This window comes from Pteropus vampyrus, unplaced genomic scaffold, assembly GCF_000151845.1.
Source record: "Pteropus vampyrus isolate Shadow unplaced genomic scaffold, Pvam_2.0 Scaffold1, whole genome shotgun sequence".
Taxonomy (NCBI): Eukaryota; Metazoa; Chordata; class Mammalia; order Chiroptera; family Pteropodidae; genus Pteropus; species Pteropus vampyrus.
Window position 1 is genome coordinate 31,148,465 of NW_011888782.1, and position 18,827 is coordinate 31,167,291.

Consider the following 18,827-nt stretch of genomic DNA (forward strand, 5'->3'; position numbering starts at 1 on the left):
TCACCGGGCGCCAGAAAAAGGCAAAGGTAATCTCAAAGCGAGCTCTGGTAAAAGCGAGGCCGAGGGACCCGGGCCGTTGTCATGGATAACTGAGCTAACGCGTTTCGTCTGCGCAAAGCCTCCTGGGAGTAGTGGTTCGTGGGCCTCTCACGCCTGCCTTCTTTGCAAGCGTAGGAACTACGGCTCCCAGGGAGCCCCGGGAGCAGGCTAAGCAAAGGGGAGATTGTTTCTGCTTCGGCCCGTGTCTGTTCCTGAACCTGGAAAATGCTGCTGGCGCCCCAGGAAAGGTCCTCCTCTAGGAAGAGGACGGGGCTGAATCGCTGGAAACAGTTTACAAGGAAACCGAGTCCCAAGGTGATCCATCCCAATCAGAAGTTCTGGGGGGCAGGGACCGGCCCGAGGCCTTTGCGGTCTGGGTACCTTACGGCTTTTGTGGGCAGCATCGTGGAAAAAAATTTCCATCTAACGCTTTTTTCAAACCGCAGAGGTCTGGTACTGCCCATTCCGGTAAAGAGAATTCACGAACTCCCTTGCCCCAGCTACTACCCCCACTATTTGAAGGAAGTTCCCGCTCATTTCTTTTTCTTTCTTTTCTTTCTTTTTCTTTTTGAATATCATAGGGAACTGATCTCTATTGGAAGGGGAAGATCTTCACGTTAGGTCGTCTGCCTCATACCTTTCCCCCTCTAGTTTTGGATAAAGGATCTAAAGTGAACTCGGAAATGCAAGTGGATATTGAATGTATCAATACTTGATTCACTCGAAAATTTCCAAATTCAGCCAACAATTTAAAAATAGGCCCTCTTTATATTTGTTACCTCCTTTGATGCGTTATCATCGAAAGACATGGAAAACTGATAACCCCATTTTAAACTTTAAACGTAATGACTTTAAACTTAAATGACATGTGCAAAGTCATAGTCACATGGTGTGTGCTTTCCACAGACTACCTTTTTAACGGTCACAAAAATAAATGCATTAAATGTAGGTGAGAGTTCCAAAATGGAGCAAGCTTCTCGCTTTCAGCCCTAGAGCAGTTTCACCAGCTGTTTTTTCACCCTTAAGTTACACTTTCTTTTAAAAGTATTCCATAGACATGTGACTTTGTGAAGGCCCTAGGCAATTTTGCTTGCAGATTATTCTAAATACCAGCAATATAATGCACTGATCATATTCTACTTGGTGAATATCTTGCCTTAGATACTGGAGGGTGCAGCCTGGGGCATTGGAGAGTTAGGGAACAGTCTGCTTTTATTGTAATGTACCAGTTCCATAATGGATTGGATCCATAATAGGCTATGGATATAGACTTGATGATGAAAGGTAAAAATTTGGGACAATTTCTTAGAACTCCAAAAGGAAGGATTTTTGCTGCTAGTGCTCATTGTTACTGCCTAGATGATAAAAAGGTTAAAAACGGAAGAGCTTCTTGACGTTCAGGTGAGTTTTAGTTGATCAGCTCTTTGTTGCAGTAACAAAATTATTTAGCAGTACAGCTCCATTAATTAGTTTACCATAAGGTGCTTTGAAGGTGAAGTGTTATGTAAGTGAAAGAGTATTATACCTTTTCCTCCTCCTTGTGTCAGTGTGCTAGTTTAAATAGTCCCTTATTTAAAAAAAATCTACCTGAATTATTAGCAAAGCAGATACCTCTACTTGTTAAGTAACCATTAGAGAAAATTGTGCACACTTTTGAGTGTTACAAGAGTGTTACTTCTGGTCTGATTAACATCTGACTGACTTGGGTAGAAATTTATGTAATTTCTGCTTCATTTTTTGCTTTGTAAAACAGAAGATGGATTATCCCTCAATGCACCCCCCAGTTCTTATTGGAGCAAACAATATCCCTGCTCTAAGTATGATAGAAAAGCATCTTGTTACAGGCTACTCCTGAAAAAGGGGTCTGAGGCGAGGGGCACACTGTTCTCCAAATATTTGCTTTCATGACATTTGAATAATCTGACTAATCAGTGCTTGTTTGAGTTTTTATAAGGAATATTATACCTAGCACTCCTCTATCCTGCTCTTAAACCCTGGGGAGCTTGAAAAAATACTGATGCCTGGGCCCTACCTCAGACCAATTAAATCAGAATCTCAAGGTAGGCCTAGGCAGGGGATAAAAACATTCAGCTGTCCCAGAAAAGGTTTCAGGTTTCTACCTCCTACCATTATTCTTTGTTCTTTTGTTGCTGAACTTTTTAATGAAATGATTTGGGGAAAGAATAAAGGACATTTCTATATACTTTAGTCAGAAAGGTAGATTCAAATGACAAAGTTGATGAAGATGTTGCTGTGTATTGATATTCTTTTTATTACTTACAGCTTGCTTTTGACCCTGACAATGTGAAACAGTGGATTAAGGTAAGGATATTGCACAATAAAGACAGAGAATTACGAGTCAAATGTAATAGAATGGAAAAGGAATAGTGATAGATCTCTATTTTGCACATATTTTGCTCTTTTTATTGCTTTAGTTTTATACTCTTCAAGAGAGGAGAGGAGAGACCTTAGGAGAGGATGTTGTGGTCTTCTTCAGATAATTGGAAGGACTGTACTGTAGTTACATTGACCTGTGGGACCAATACAATAAGTAAAAGCTATGTACGCATTACAAATAAGAATCTCCTAATGACCAGAGCAATCCAGAAATGGAGAGAGTATTCTTATAAATGTTTTCTATCACTGGAATATTCATATGGGTGCTATTTGGTCACTTAATGTTAGTGCTAATAAAGAACGTGTTTGAGCATTCAGTGAGGGGGTGGGAGGATTTGGTTAGATAACCTCTAAGATCTCTTCCAGGCCTGAGGTGTATATTTTTGAGTCGAAGTACGGTTTCAGTTGAAAAAAACCATTAAACCATTTCAGGTGCATGCCTCTGAGTGTCAATTTGGCAACTTGCCATACTCAACTTATCTGTGTACCACATCATTCAAAATCATACAGCATTTTCCTGGGGAAATATTCTTATAACTGATAGTATTTTGAAGAGCTATTACTTAGCTAAATTTATAGGCATTATGAACATAAGGACAGATGGAACCTAGGTCAGATATCATTGTTAACCATTTATTTATCTGCCCAGTATTTATTAAGTGCCTACTAAGTGCTAGCTGACTATTTTGGACACTGGAGATAACATAGTGCATGGTGCAGGTACAGTTCCTACCTTCCCAGAGTTTATAGTCCAGTGGGGGGATAAACAACTTACTTAAAACTGTCAGGAGAATTGAGGATGTAATGGAAGCACTAATATAAGTGGAACCATTTTCCTCTTTCATGTGGTTGTTAGCCATCTTGACTCAGATTTGTATTATTTCTTTTATCATTCCCCTGAAACTTTTGCAGTAGCTTTTTCCATTATTCCCTCAAATCTCCCGTCTTGAAAAAAAAAACAGTGAGTCCTCATTGGACCCCTCCGTCCATTCTGATGGCCATATAATTTCTTTTTCTTATCTAATGTCTTAGATGTATAGCCTGGACTCCTTGCCATTGTATTTTTATTATCCTCTGGTGTCCACAATTATTTTACTCTAGTTTCTGTTTTTTACCACTCCAAAGAAACTGTTGTACTGACCAAATCTGATGGTCTTTTCTTTGTCCTTAAACTTGATGGCTCATTTGCTGTAGTTGTCACTTTTTTATTCTAGAAATCCTCTCTTCCATTATCTTTTATAACACTGTTTTCTCTTGCTTCTCTTATCGCCTCTCTGTTCACTTTATTTTTTTTTCTGGTTTTGTTCACTAATATATCCCAACTTTGAGTGTACCCTAAATAGTTGTATCTTCTAGACCTAAGACTTCAAAGTCTACTTGAGTGAACCACCCTCTCAAAATCAGCTAAGACCTTGTTACGTGGAGCAGGGGGAGGCAGGTATATGGAAAGGATGTGGAGCATGGTGAAGGCTGAGAAAAGACTTTCTTCAAAACAGAAAAGGAAGATCACCCTGAAGCACTGGAGACTTGGCTAAAGCAGATAATCATAATTTTTTTTGTGGTACCAAAAATTGGTAGATCAACTCGATTTAGGCTTGAAGGTTTTCATTGGAAAGGCAAAGGAACAATAAATTTGAGGCTTATATAAGATAGTAGCTGAATATCCACTCAAAGTAGGAAAACAAAGGGACCCTTCAAAGGACTCATGGGTTGGGAGGAGACAGCTTATGGAGACTGGAGGACTTGGTTAGGTGCAACACCAATGTTGTGGAGTAGGGGGAATGAAGGAGGGAGATGGATAGCAGGTTGATGTTGGAGGGGAGATTATCAGCATTGGGTTTGACCAGTGAAAAATTTTGTGTGACATGGTTCAGGATGACCATGTCAGTGGGTTGCTAAAGTGCAGTTGAGGGGAAGGCTGTTGGAATACAGGAAATCAAGCAAACCTTGAGGCTAGAATGTGGGTGGGTCTTCCTCAGGGATGTTGAAGTCACTTAGAATCAGGCAGATGCTTGGTAGCACTATGAGTTCTGGGCAGCTCCCCCAAAATGCAACAGTCCACCACAATTTGCATTTCATCCTCATCTCATTTGATAGACTGACTCATTCCCGTGCATTCTGCTACTTTGACTGAGCTTTTAAAACATTCTCATTGTGTCAGTTTTCCACTCTTGAACCTTCAGTAGTTCTGCATGCCATCAGAAGAAACTCTAAATTCCAGGCATTTAAGGCCTTCTATCAATCTACCTGTAATGTCAATTTACCTGTGACAGCCCCTTTACTGATATTCTGTGTGACTTCCTGTCAGGCCAGTCTCCTTCCCCTCTATCAGATAAGACTTCCCTTTGCTTTGATTCATGTTGATGGCCCAGCCTGGAATACTCTTCCCCTCTGGGAGGCTAATCCACATCCTTCCCTTAAAGCTCAGCCTGAGATGCTCCTCTCCATAAACAGCTCCCCCTCATCCACCTTGACCACCTGATCCCATCTTCTAATACTCTCTTCCTCGGAACTATTTTGGCATTTATACACACAGATACAGTGTCAAGCATTTGCTTGTGTACAGAGTAATTTTTAAAAAGTGGGCACTTTCAAAAATATATTACTCCTCAAACTTTTATATATGAATATGCAATTTGCACTTGAGGGCACGTCAAGAAATTTGTGTTTGTACGTCCCAGCCTTGAGGAAATGAAGGAATACATTGTAGCTGCTGTTTCTGCCATTGATGGCGATGGGTCACAAAAAATCATGGACAATGAAATTGATGTGTGCCATGAGACATGAGGAGCACGTGTAGGCATACTTTGTTTTATTGCACTTCACTTTATTGCGTTCCACCGATACTGCGTTTTCATCAGCACAGAGGCAAGACCCTCTACCAGCAAAAAGATAACAAGTTGCTGAAGGCTCAGATGATGGTTAGCATTTTTTAGCAATTATTTTTAATTAAGGTATGTCCACTGTTTTAAAACATAATGTTATTGCACCCTTATTAGATTACATTATAGTGTAAACATAACTTTTAAATATACTGGGAAACCCGAAAATTTGTGTGCCTCACTTTATTGCAGTATTCACTTTATTGCTGTGGTCCGGAACCAAATCAGCAACATCTCTGAGGTATTTCTGAATTGAGAATTTATAAGGTCATGGAAATAACTAAGATAGTTCCTTTATGAATTATATATTTATATATAACATAGCTACTAAGTAACGAACTTTGGAAGGTAGTTTTTTTTTTAATCACCCTGTATTGCTTTAGAACTATTATAAGTTGTTTATTGCACATATGGCATAAGAAACCAAAAAAAAAAAAAACTTTTTGAGAGCAGAAGATTCTAGTTTTATATTCCCCTTAATGTCCATTACAGTGCTGGTAACAGCTAGCTAGGCTTCAATAAACTAGCTTTAAAAAAGAGTTGTTAAATCAACACAAGGTTTGTTTTACTGAAATATAATTTAAGCTAGACCTCTCCTATCTCTTACGTATTTATTTGGGAAAAAAATAGTAAGGATAATATATTTTAAAACAAAGAAATACAGAGCTTATTTCTAATCCTTAGTATCATCTAGTATGTTTTTCAATATCTTCATTTAAATGACATCCCAAACACTTGCTTTGTTAGAGCCAAGCAAACATCTCTTTATTCCCTTCCTTGTCAGGACCAGACTCTATTCTTCTTTAGTACCAAAATCAGTATTCCTCCTCCTGTCTCTGTTAGGAGAAATAATTCCTGGTATTTAAGGCAACAAATGCCATCTTATGAAGCAAGCCGATTGCCAGTTCATCCTGCAAGGGGTGGGCTCCTATCACCTGAAGGGAATATTCTGATAATGTAAACTATGGAAAAGTGCAGCTTTTAAAAAGTATTTCATTCACTTTTTTTAAACACACATTTGTGAGAATCTATTATGTGCCAAGCACTGTTCTAGGTGCTAGGGGTTTCATGCATGCAGAAGACAAAAATTCCTGTTTATATTCTACTTGGGGGAGATAATAAATGATAAAATATATATAAGGCCATAAATGCTGTAGAGAAAGTCAAAACAGAGCAGGGGAGTAGGGAGAGCCAGGAGGAGGGTGGTTACAGTTTCATATAGGGTAGTCAGAGAAGGCCTTACTATGAAGGTGACATTTGAGTAAAAATTTGGGACTGAGGGTAAGGGAAAGAGTAATACAGATATCTGGGGGAGAGCAGTCAGCAGCAGGGAGTAAGTGCACACACCCTGAGGTGGGAACATGCTTGGCATATTAGAGGAGGAATGAACAAGGAGGTCAGTATGACTGAAGTCGAGGGAGCAAGAGAAGAGCAGCAGAGGAGGAGGTTGGAGAACTCACAAAGGGCTCGATGATGCAGGGCCTTAAAGCACATTATAAAGACCTGGACTTTTATTCTGAGTTGAATGAAATAGGGAGCTATTGAAGGGTTTTGAGTGGAGTTATTTGATATTATGTGTTTCGTTTTAAAGGGGTCTCTCTGGCTGCTGTGGTGAGAGGTTAGTATAAAAACCCTGTCAGGACATTGTGATACCTCGGACCAGGGTAACAGCAGTAGAGGTGACAAGAAGGGGTCAGATCCCGGCTATATTTTGAAAATAGAGTCAACATATTTTTCCGACATATTGTATGTGGGATAAGAGAGAACAGATTCAAGAAGAACTCCAAGGTTTTTGTCCTGAGGAACTGAAAGAATGGAGTTGTCACTCCCCTAGTTGGAAGACTGAGAACACAGCAGGCCTGGCGGAAAGCAGGTTTATGGGGAGGGAGAAGTCAGCAGTTTAATTGTAAAATAAGTTCTTTTATGTTGTGCAGGTAAGCCAAAATGCCAAGAAAATTTGTCCACCTCCACCAGTTCCTTCCCCAGTCCCGTGAATTTGGCCATGTTTTTACTAGATTCTTACTGTGGAGTTAAAATACTCTGAAGACTACAGTTCAGTGACTGTTTATCTCAATTTTATTGAACCTGTAGTTTGCCTATATGATGGAAGTTTCCTTTCAGGGTAGTAATTTGTGGAAATATCTCTACTCTGCCTCTGGTTCACATTCATATGCAAGTCCTAGTAGCATGTAAACTAATAAAATATTGTATTTTTTATTTAAAATAAAATACTCAGGTGTCAAAATTCCATAACTAATGCTCTAAACAAAATTTACCTAAACCTTAAAGAACCTTTTGTTTTAATATAAACATTGTGAATACCTATTAAAACTTGTAAAACACTGCAATTGATTTCATGTTTAAGGAATGAAATTATGTTGAATCGATGTTCAAGCCTCAGAGTTCCTTTGAAAATGGAAAGATGAAGGTATCTTAGTAGTTGGTAGAAAATCAGATTCTTGAGTTCAAGAGAAATTTTCTGACACTAAACAAAGTTGTTGCCATCTTAACGGATTTTTTTCCTGTTAAAGAGGATAGAGGAAGCCCCAGAATTTGCAGTTTCAAAAGCATTTTCTGCTGGAAACACTGATTTCTCCAGAAGGCTTTGGGACCAGATCATAGATTTGGAAACATCTGAGCAAATAGAGGATCACAATGAAGTCTATGCAGAAGGTGAGAAAATACTTTTCTTTTTTTTTTTTTGCTGCGATGTTAACAGTACTTTGGAGTACAGCTTATTAAAGCATAGCCCATAATGCATTCAAAGTACGGAATGAAGATTTTTCTTAATCTTGATCGTAATTATTGTTTATTTTTACTGCCCCAAAGCTAATTTACTCTGAAATTAACTCCAGTTTTACAAGTAAGGCTATATTTAAGGTCCATTTTTTCTTCTGAAACAGATCCACATCCAGAGGCCATTTGATATAAACAGTGACTGATGAGTGTTGTAAGGTATTAGTCCTGTAGCACAGAGCCTGTTAATTTGCTCTAGTATCATACAGAATTTGACAACTAGTTTATACATCAACTTTGTTCTTTATAAAGAGACTCTAAAACTGATCTAAACTCCCTGCCTCCCCAAAGCTTTTACTGCTCTGGAATTTAGTATTTTAGTTACCGATGCCCTGAGGAACTCCACTGTTTATGGATGAAGAGAGTGGAAAGAAGCTGTGAAGACTGGGAAGGGGAGGCCACTGAAGTAGGAGGACAGTTAGAGTGCCATGTCCTAGATGCCAACTTCCATCTGGATTATTTATGTCTCCAGTTATTCAGTTTATTTCTTCTTTCATTCAACACATATGTATTTAAGTATTATTCAGTGCCAGGAACCATTTCAGGCACTGGAGGAACAGTTTATGAACAAGGCAGGCAAACAAATTCCTTGCTTTTGTCACGTATACATTCCAGTGTGGGGACAAAGAAAATTAAAAACAAATCACCAGATAGTGACAGGTCATTCGAGTTTAGACCTGAATAACAAGAAGGGCCCAGGTGAGTAGTGATGGAAGAAGAGCATCCCAGATTGTGAGGAAGGTGGCGTCAAGAGCTAAAGCACAGACAAACGTAGTGTGCTTGGAGAACTGAAGGGAGACCTGGTGTGGTTGGATTTTCTCAGTGGAGATGAGCTTTCAGGAGTGAGTGAGCAGAATTTAGATTTTTTTAAATCTAAAAGAATTTAGATTTTATTTTGAGTATTATGAGACATCACTGAAGGGTTTTAAGCAGAGGTGTAATAGGACAAGTTTTTAAATGTATGAAAAAAGGATTAGAGGGGAGAAAAAGAGGGAAAAGGGAGACAAGTGGGAGGCTAGTGCAATGGTCTGGGTGAGCAGCAATGGTGCTTGTTCTTGGGTGGTTGGTAGTACTGGAGGAGGAGAAAGGAGATTGATTCGGAAATTGGCGAGTTATGTCTTGCCCATCCTATTTCCCGTTTCACCAGTAGGAATACACAGTATATTTTAGCCTATTAAGGTTTCTGAGAACTCCTGCAGTTTAAAAAAATTTTAGTTACTCCATTTCCCAAACTTCTACAAAATTCTTTTTATCCTGAAATACCTATTTATATCCTGAGAAACTAGCAATCCATATTAGGAAGTACTGGTGTATGGATAGAACATGGTTTTCAAAAGGTTTCTTTTCTCTCATCAATCATCTATTAATATTTTACAAGAATTAGTGTTCTGGGCAGCATCTTTTGAGAAATTCTGCTTTCAGGTAGCCTTGTATTCCCCTCCTCTAATCCAACATGAGTTCTTGTAGTTGAACACTCCAAGGGAAGTTCTCATTCTTTTTTCTTTTGGAACACTTCAGATTACAGTATTCTCCCTTACCTTTGGTTTCACTTACCATGGTTCCAGTTACCTGTGGTCAGCCACAGTCTGAAAATATTAAATGGAAAATTCCAGAAATAGTTCATAAATTTTAAGTCGCATACCATTCTGAGTAGCATGATGAAAATTCTGTCTACTTTGTCCCACCCAAGACTTGAATCATCCCTTTGCCCAGCGTATCCACGCTATATTTGCTACCCACGCCATTAGTCACTTAGTAGCTCTCTTGATTATGAAATAGACTGTTGTAGTATCACTGCGCTTGTGTACAAGTAACCTTTATTTTACTTAATAATGGCCTGAAGGGGCAAGAGTAGTGACGCTGGCAATTTGGATATACCACAGAGAAGTGCTAAGGTGCTCCCTTTAAGTGAAAAGGTGAATGTAGAACAGTAAGGTATTTTAAGAGAGAGGCTGCATTCACATAACTTTTATTACAGTATGTTGTCATAATTGTTCTATTTTATTATTAGTTATAACCTAATTTATAAATTAAACTTTTTTTTTATGTCGGTATGTATGCATAGAAAAAACAGTACGTATACAGTTGATACTATCTGTAGTTTCAGGCAGCCACTGGGGGTCTTGGAATATTTCCCCTGTGGATAAGGGGGGACCACTATAAACTCCTATTTACCAATGAATGTTTAGTAGATATGAATTATTCTATATGTAAGTTATTATACACATAAATATCTGAATTATCATGCATAGGGTTACTCAATAAGTATCTGCTCCCTTTTTCTATCTTTCTCTGAAAGCTGATAATGTTTGTTCTAGTATACTTTTTACACTTCCTTTCTACTGCCTTGGTTTGCTTTTTCTTATTTTACATATCATGCATTCCTATCTAATGCCTTTTAGTATCATTTAATATATAAAAACACTCCATTCCTTTAGAGCTATATGATAACAATAATAACAATGATGAAGATAATGCTGAAATAGATATTTATCTCCTTTGAAACCCCCATGCCTACTCATAAGAGCTGTTTGATAATGATAATAATGACAAAGATAATGCTAAAGTAGACATTTTCTCACCTATATATTTAAGAAGATTTTCTGGATATCACTAAGAAAAATCCAAATGGAAGTTGGCTTCCAGAATATCATACTCTTAGTTTTTTTCTCCTACCTCAGTGACTCTCCCTCCTTGTCTGCCTGCTGGTTCTACCTTATCTCTTCAGCCTCTAAATAACTGGTGTTCCTCAGGGCTTCATCCTTCAACCTGTCTCTGTCCACTTTTGACAATCTCATCCACTTCTGCGGCTTTAAGTACCACCTGTGTGCTAACAACACTCACATTTATTTCTTCAGCTTGGACCTCTCCCCTGAAATACAGTGGTATAGCCAATATCTATTTGACATCCCTATCTGGATGTCTTATAAGCATCTCACACCTAACAAGTCTAAAAGTGAACTTATCTTCCCTCCAGACCTACTGTTCCCTTGGCCTTTCCTGGCTCAGAAAGTGGTATATTCATCCTTGCAGCTGCTACTTAGGCCAAAAGCCTATAGAATCTGTCTCTGACATCCAGTCCATCAGCAAATCATGTCAACTTTACCTCAAAACATTATTTTCTAGAATATGACCATTTTTAATTCCTCCACTCCAGGTCGAGGCCACCATCATGTTTCTCCTAGATTATTGCATTTGTCTCTCAATTGCTGTGCTCTACTTCTGTGGTTGTCCCTCTGTAGTCTATTTGAACATAGTAGTCAGAATGATCCTCTTAAAATATAAGTCACCTCTTTGTTCACAACCTCCTGTGGCCTTCCACTGCATTCAGAGTAAAAACCAAAGTACTAGAATCGTGTCAGGATTCTAAAGAAAGGGTTTTCAATCTCAGCACTACTGATATTTTTTGGGCCAGATAATTTTTGTTGTGGATGCTGCCTTGTATATTATAGGATGTTTAACAGCATCCTTGGCCTCTACGCTCTAGATGCCAGTATCACCTCTCCCAAGTTGTGACAACCAAAAATGGCTTCAGACATTACCAAACGTCTGCTGGAGCATGAGATTGCCCTAATCTAGAACCACTGCTCCCCATATTATCTCTTCCACCTTATCTCCCAGTGTTCCTCCCAGTCCCCTTTATTCCTCTTTAGCCCCACAGCCTCTTCACTATTTCTCCAACACACCAGACACTCTCCTACCTTAGGGCTTTTGTGCTTGCTTTTCCTCTGCATAGAATAATATTCACTTACATAGCCATATGGCTGTCTCCTTCACTTCCTTCCCTTCTTTGCTCAAAGTTCTCAGTGAGGCCTCCTTTGACCACCCAGTTTAAAACTATCAACGCCTATGTTCTATTTCTTATACCATTAGTCTTTCTCCTGCTCTGTTTTTCTGACTAATTTCTTTATTATCTCTCTTCCCCAACTAAAATGTATGCTTCGTGGTGGTAGGTTTTCTTTATCCTGTTTCATTCACTGTTATATTTCTATCATCTAGAACAGTACATGACACATGATGGGTTCTCAATTAATATTTATCGAATGAATGAAAACAGTTAAAGAAGAAAGGTCTCTGAAGTAATTGAAATATTAAAAAGATGTTTTTGTTTCATTACTAGCTCAGGAGCTGGTTAATGACTGGTTGGACACCAAACTTAAGCAAGAACTAGCAAGTGATGGGGAAGCTGAAAACACTGTATCAAGTATCCCTCCTGTGTCAGAAGCCAAAAGTCATTTGAAATATGACAAGTTTGATGGTAAGAACTGATCTGATTGTTCTAAGCGTTAATATCCAATGAATGTGTCTAAGAAGTCTTTTCAACTGTTTTGAATAGTAAATGATATTTTTGACGTTTTTGTGTTTTGCTTAGTTTTATAATTGGCTTTAATTTTTCGTTATTCAATTTAAATTACTTATCTGTATACTCAGTAAATTCATAATGTTTTTAAATTAAAATATCTTATTAATTATAATTCTTATTATAATAGTAAATAATGCTGTTTAAGAGTGCTTCTTCCTATGTATTGTTAGCTAACTATTCACTTTGGAGACTACATTTAAATACTCGTATATCATTTTATATTTACAAAATGCTTCATATATCTTTATAAGGAAAATTATTACTTATACACAGAGCTAATGTCAGACAAGTTAAATAGCTCATTTGTGATGGTTCCTTGGATGTAGCCAAAAAGTCTGAGATACCTTTTTCCTGAACGTTAAGGGTAGGCATGGTGATAGTGGTGGCAGCTCCTCAGGTGTTATTCAGGCACCCTTGGTGAACTCACCTGGCAGCATTCCCCTTGTTAAAACCCTATAAAATCCCTCACTCAGGAATCATAAAATCACGAGCTCTTAAAGTTAGAGGAATCCTTCAAGATCACCTGGTCTGATATACCTTGTTCATCCCCTCAGATAGAGATCCTTCTACAATTTTCCTGACATGGAGTGATATAATCTCTGCCTTAACACCTCCCAGGATAGAGAGACTCCACTTTGGGGGAGCCCGTTCAACTGTTGTGAGGCTCTACATGGCAGTCTCTCTTAGGAAAATTAGGATTTTGTCCTCAGTAACTTTTACCTTTTGGTGCCGCAGAAAATAATATCATGTTCACTCTCTCAAAGATCGTCTTTATTTTTGGGGGGAGTTATAGTCTGATCCTTCATATATTTATTTCAGTGTTCTTAGATTAAATAATACCAGTACTCTCAACAGTTCTTTATTATCACATTATTTCTAGATCTTATCCTGGTTGCTACCTTCTGGATATTTTTTAGTTTATTATGTCATTATTAAAGTGAGATATTTTGGTACTTCATATTTATTCTGAAGCATATACAAAATATAGTGAAACTATTACTTTCTTTTTGCTTAAGCTGTCTTTTACCACCCAGTATTATACCAGCCTTCAGTCATCATCTACTTATAGAATTTTTTTTATCAAAACATTAAACAGAATTATTATGTAGCCATTAAAAAGGTTGCTTACCAAAAATATTAATTAACGTGATTATCTCAATAGACATAGAAAAAGTACTTGACAGAATCTAACATCCTTTCCTTATTAAAACTTCTGAGCAAACTAGTAGTAGAAGATAAATTCCTCAACCTGACAAGGGGCATTTACTTAAGACATATAGAAAACAAATACCAAAATTACAAATGTAAATCTTACCTTATCACAGGATTTACGTTAGATGTAAATAGATTAAATACTCCAATCAAAAGACAGAGATTGGCAGAATGAATTTAAAAATGTGACCTAACTATATGGTGTCTATAAGAAACACAACTTAAATTCAAAGATATAAATAGGTTGAAAGTAAAAGGATAGAAAAAGATATATCTTGCAAACAGGAACCAAAAGAGAGCAAGAACAGTTTACTAATATCAAAAAAAAATAGACTATAAGATAAAAAATTGGTACTAGAGACAAAGAAGGGCACTATATAAAGATAAAAGGGTTAATCTATCAAGAAAACATAAGTATAAAAATATGTACACCTAACAGAAGAGTCCCAAATTATGTAAATGAAAACTGACAAAATCAAAGGAGAAATAGATAATTCGACAATAACAGTTGGAGACTTCAGTACCCCATTTTCAATAATGTGTAGAACTACACGATAGACTAAACAAAACAACAAGGTAGGTGGTCAATATCATTAGTCATTAAGAAATGACTTACAGATCTTTTAAAATGGTTTAAATTAAAAGACTGACCATACCAGGTATTGCTGAGGATGTGGAGGAGCTGAACACTCCTGCACTGCTGGTGAGAATGTAAAATCATATAGCCACTTTAGAAAACGATTTGGCAGTTTCTTAAAAAGTTAAATATATACTTATCATAGGATCTAACCATTCCATTCCTAGGCATTTTCCCCAAGAGAAAAGAAAGCATTCATACAAAGACTTGTGCATGAATGTTCTTAACAACTTTATTTGTAATAGCCAAAATCTGGAAACAACCCAAGTGTTTATCCACAGATGAATTAATGAATAAATTGTGCTACAGCCATACATGTAATACTACTCAACAATAAAGAGGGGTAAACTATTGATACACCAACATGGATGAATCTCAAAATAATTATGCTAAGTAAAAGAAGCTTGATGCCCCCCCAAGAATGTACATAATATATAATTTAATTGGTACAAAATTCTAGAAAATGCAACCTAAACTATAGTGATAGAGAACAGGTCTGTGGTTGTTTGGGATAGGGCAGAGAGCATGGGAAGAGTGAAAGAGAGAGATTACAGATCAGCATAAGGACCCTTTTGGGGCTGACAGACATGTTCATTATCTTGCTTATAGTGATGGTTTTACTAGTATATGTATATGTCAAAACTTACTATAAACTTTTAGGTATTTACAGTTTATTTGTTAATTATACTGCAGTTAAGCCTTTTTTTTTTTTTTTAGAAAAAGCAATAAAGTTTCAAAGATGTTTAGATTGAAGTGATCTTTTAAATTTAGCAGCAAGGGAGTCTTCAGTGACTGGAGTGAGGGCAGTTCTTCATGAGTAGAGGTATTCTCCCCTCTTAGTTGAAGGTATTGCTGAGGGCTATACTCATCCAATTGGCATTATTAGTTCCTATTTATTGAATACTCACAACTATTTTTATTGCACCAGGATTATTTATATAAATATGGAAATTATATTAAAAATTAAAATTTTTAAAAATTTCCCTTTTTTGTTCTATATCTCCCAGATTTATGTGGTTATTTGGAGGAAGAAGAAGAAAGTACCACCGTTCAAAAATTTATAGACCATCTGCTCCATAAAGATGTGGTGGATTCTGGGATGTTGGAAGATCTTGGAATGAATGGAAACCAAGACGAGAAGCAGCAGAAGGATCCTCGTCTTACCATGGAGATGAGACATAAGCAGGTGGGAGGGAAAAACAAAATTAAAATGGATAACAGGAAGCAGTCTTTGTGTAACGCATTTAATAAGCTTAAATAAAGAGTGAGACTTTATTATGAAAAAGGGTGCCATCTGTGGTTTGGTTAGAAAGAATAAAAATAAAATATAAGAACTTCAGAGAAAAATAATGCTCATAAACTAAGGATAGGAAACAATTTAGGAAAGCCAAAAAAACTGGAATAATTGAATTTGACCAATAGAGAGATGAGCTAAACTTTATTAGTTTGGATGTGGTACTTCCTATTATTAATATGTAGATTGGGTTTTGCTTGAATTTGACTTTTGAATTGTGATATCAATATATTAATATCATGAATATTCTGGTAAATGTTATAATGATAACTCTTTACTAGACAACTGAAAAATTCACTCATTTTGTGATTATAAGTTGAAAGGGAGGACAGATCTGAATTAAATCTAGTTCAGCTGTTTTGAATTAGAAAGGCATATGAAAACTTTCTTTTCTTCAAAGAGAATAGTAGGTTATAGGGAAAAGGTGCATCTCAACACTTTGTAGAGGAGCTTCAGGAAATCAGAATGACTAAGTCTTTGCCACGTCTAAGACTGAACTAGAATTAATATCTATACATGTGTTCTGTCTTTTTATAACACTGAATTTCTGATTGCTTTTAACAGTAAGGTGTGCCTAATCAGCACTTAGGATAGTAGAAAAACTAAGGTGGAAGTATATCTTGATTTGGATTTGTGATAAAAAGGAAAAGAGAAGGTTCAATAAGAGTTAGCTATTATCTAGAAGTCTTATAACTGGAGGGTAAGATAAAGGTAAAATTAAGTGAAGCAAGAAGGCAAGGACCACTCCTTAATTCAAAAAAAAAAAAAAGTGCTTATTCAGAAATATCTGTGAAGTTCATGATTTTGATTTCCAAATATGATCCAGAATCATTAATATATTTAAATAATGATAGAAATGAATAAAGGGTTGTGATGTTTCTTAAGGCAATACACATGCTTCTTGACTTAGGATTGGGTTACATCCCAGTATACCCATTGTAAGTGAAAATATTGTGAGTCAAAAATGCATTTAACATATCTAACCTATTGTACATCATAGCTTAGCCTAGCCTACCTTAACCGTGCTCAGGACACTTACATTAGCCTACAGCTGGGCAAAATCATCTCCCTGCCACTGCCCAGTATCACAAGAGAGTGTCATACCACATATTGCTAACCCAGGAAAAAATCAAAATTCAGAATTCAGAGTATGATTTCTACTGAACGCGTATTGCTTTTGCACCATGATAAAGTTGAGAATTTAAGTCCAACCATCGTAAGTCGGAGACGATCTGGTAAATCACTGTTCTGTCCTTAACAATATAGCCTTCCCACAATAGTCTTATTCTTTTTAAAATTCTAATTAGCATGCAGACAAGGCCTAAATACATAGCAGTAGTAAGGTATAGTTTGGAAAATCTTATGGGTGGAAAATCATAACTAAGTAAGAATCTAGAACTGGGCAGCTGATCTGTTACATTTTCACCTTTTCCATGGTGCAGATTATTCCCAGATGATTTGGGAATCAGCTTACTTAACTTTTTTTTAAATTTTGTATGGGCCCTTACCCATTAAATAAATGAATTCTCTCTATTCTTTTGATAAACGGTGGAGTTCTGGACAGAATGTTTCAAACTGGGTATATTCTGAACTTCAAAATGTGTTCTGTGGTTTTGCAAATCCCCTTCTACGTGAAAGTCTGCATTTCACGCTTGTATTCTCTTTAAGGTAAAAGAAAATCGCTTAAGACGAGAGAAAGAGCTGGAGCGCCAGAGAATTGAAAAGACCCTGAAAAAATCGGCCTTCTTAGAGGCTCGGTATCTAGTGCAAGAAGAGAAGAAAAGGAAGGCTATGGAGGCCAAGAAAGAGGAAGAGGAGATTCAGAGGGAGATGGTAAAGCTGCGAAGGGAGATAATTGAGAGGAGGCGCACCGTGGAAGAAGCATGGAAAATGTAAGCCAACTGTGAGGAGCAGTGTGGAGTTTTTTTAGTAGTCATTTTGGAAGCACTCTAGTTTTGTAAAATGTACTAACATTAAAATGACAAACCACAACAGACATCAGCCACTAATTTCACCATCTCAGCAAATTAACTATTTTCACTTTTCCATGTTTCCTCCTGGTCTTGGTCCCTTTACATACTTAATTGCAACTATAAAGTACATTTAATTTGTTACTCTGCTTGTTGTAGTTGCCTGGAGTCCGAGGTCTGTATATTACTCTGTTGAATTCCTATACCACAATTTATCTAATGACCTCCCCTCCTTATAGTGCTAAGTCTTTCAACTATTTCAGATTTTTCACGAATAGTACAGTGAACATCCTTAAACACAGACTTTTTTCATTCTTTTGAATTGTATTTTTAGGAGTGTAATTACTGAGTTAAAGGGTATAAACCTTTTTATGACTCTGGAAACGTTGCCGAATTGCTTTCCAAATGGGTTGTTATTTATGCTCTTGCTGGCAGTGGGCCAGTATACCAGACTCTTCTCAGCATTGAGGTGTATCATCATTTTCAATATATTTTGCCTTTTAATAGGTATTATATTAGTTCACATCTCTTTGGTTATCTGAACATTTTTAAGGTTTAAGATATTTCCTTATGCTTGTTTGCTAAGTGTGCCTTGTCCAATTGTGAATCGCATGGGTGTCTTACCTCCGATAATCATAGGGAGAGTCACCATTGCCCTACTGCCACTGATAAAGAAAAAGTATCTGACATAAGAAGAAAAACAAAGTAGTTCCCACAGGATATAGTACTATTATGTATCCTCATGCAGAAATTGAGCTTCATAAATAAATAACTAATGTATTTATTTGGAGAAACAACACTGATTCATAAGCTGCAAACATCTTGGAACAACATGCCTGAAGTGACTGCACACTCAAACTCAGAGGCCAGAGAGACCTATTAGATAATTCCTTCCACCCCCATCAGCCCACACAGCTCTTCCCCCTGTGCTCTTGATTGCTCTTATTCTACCTATTTTAAAACAGCTCGGCAGTGGACTTGTGCTTCACACTTTCAAGTGCCAGGCCTCCTCCAGACACGCCATTTCTTTCAGAAAGCAATTGCCAATGTTTTAGTGAGTTCTTGCTAAGGTCAGCCTTGCTTTTCAGATTGCTCTTAAGCCCTGAAAAATCTAGGCTGACCTAAAATTAATTGTGAAGCAAGTGACATTTGATGGTAACAGAAAGCTCTGCTCCAGTGGGCACTTGACAAAGGTACACTGTCCAGTCATTTCTTTTAAAAGTTAAAATCTTATCCA

General features: G+C 37.2%; 1 protein-coding gene across 1 annotated transcript in view; it reads left to right on the top strand.

Moving 5' to 3' along the window:
* Positions 1–124: 124 nt before the first annotated feature.
* Positions 125–18,827, top strand: part of CCDC191 (coiled-coil domain containing 191) — an 84,869-nt gene continuing 66,166 nt past the window's right edge. The window contains exons 1-6 of the mRNA XM_011377199.2: positions 125–354; positions 2,323–2,361; positions 7,850–7,991; positions 12,235–12,372; positions 15,334–15,512; positions 17,289–17,512. Of these exons, the coding sequence (XP_011375501.2) occupies positions 265–354; positions 2,323–2,361; positions 7,850–7,991; positions 12,235–12,372; positions 15,334–15,512; positions 17,289–17,512 (812 nt within the window). The 5' untranslated portion in view covers positions 125–264. The remainder of the gene's footprint in view (positions 355–2,322; positions 2,362–7,849; positions 7,992–12,234; positions 12,373–15,333; positions 15,513–17,288; positions 17,513–18,827) is intronic.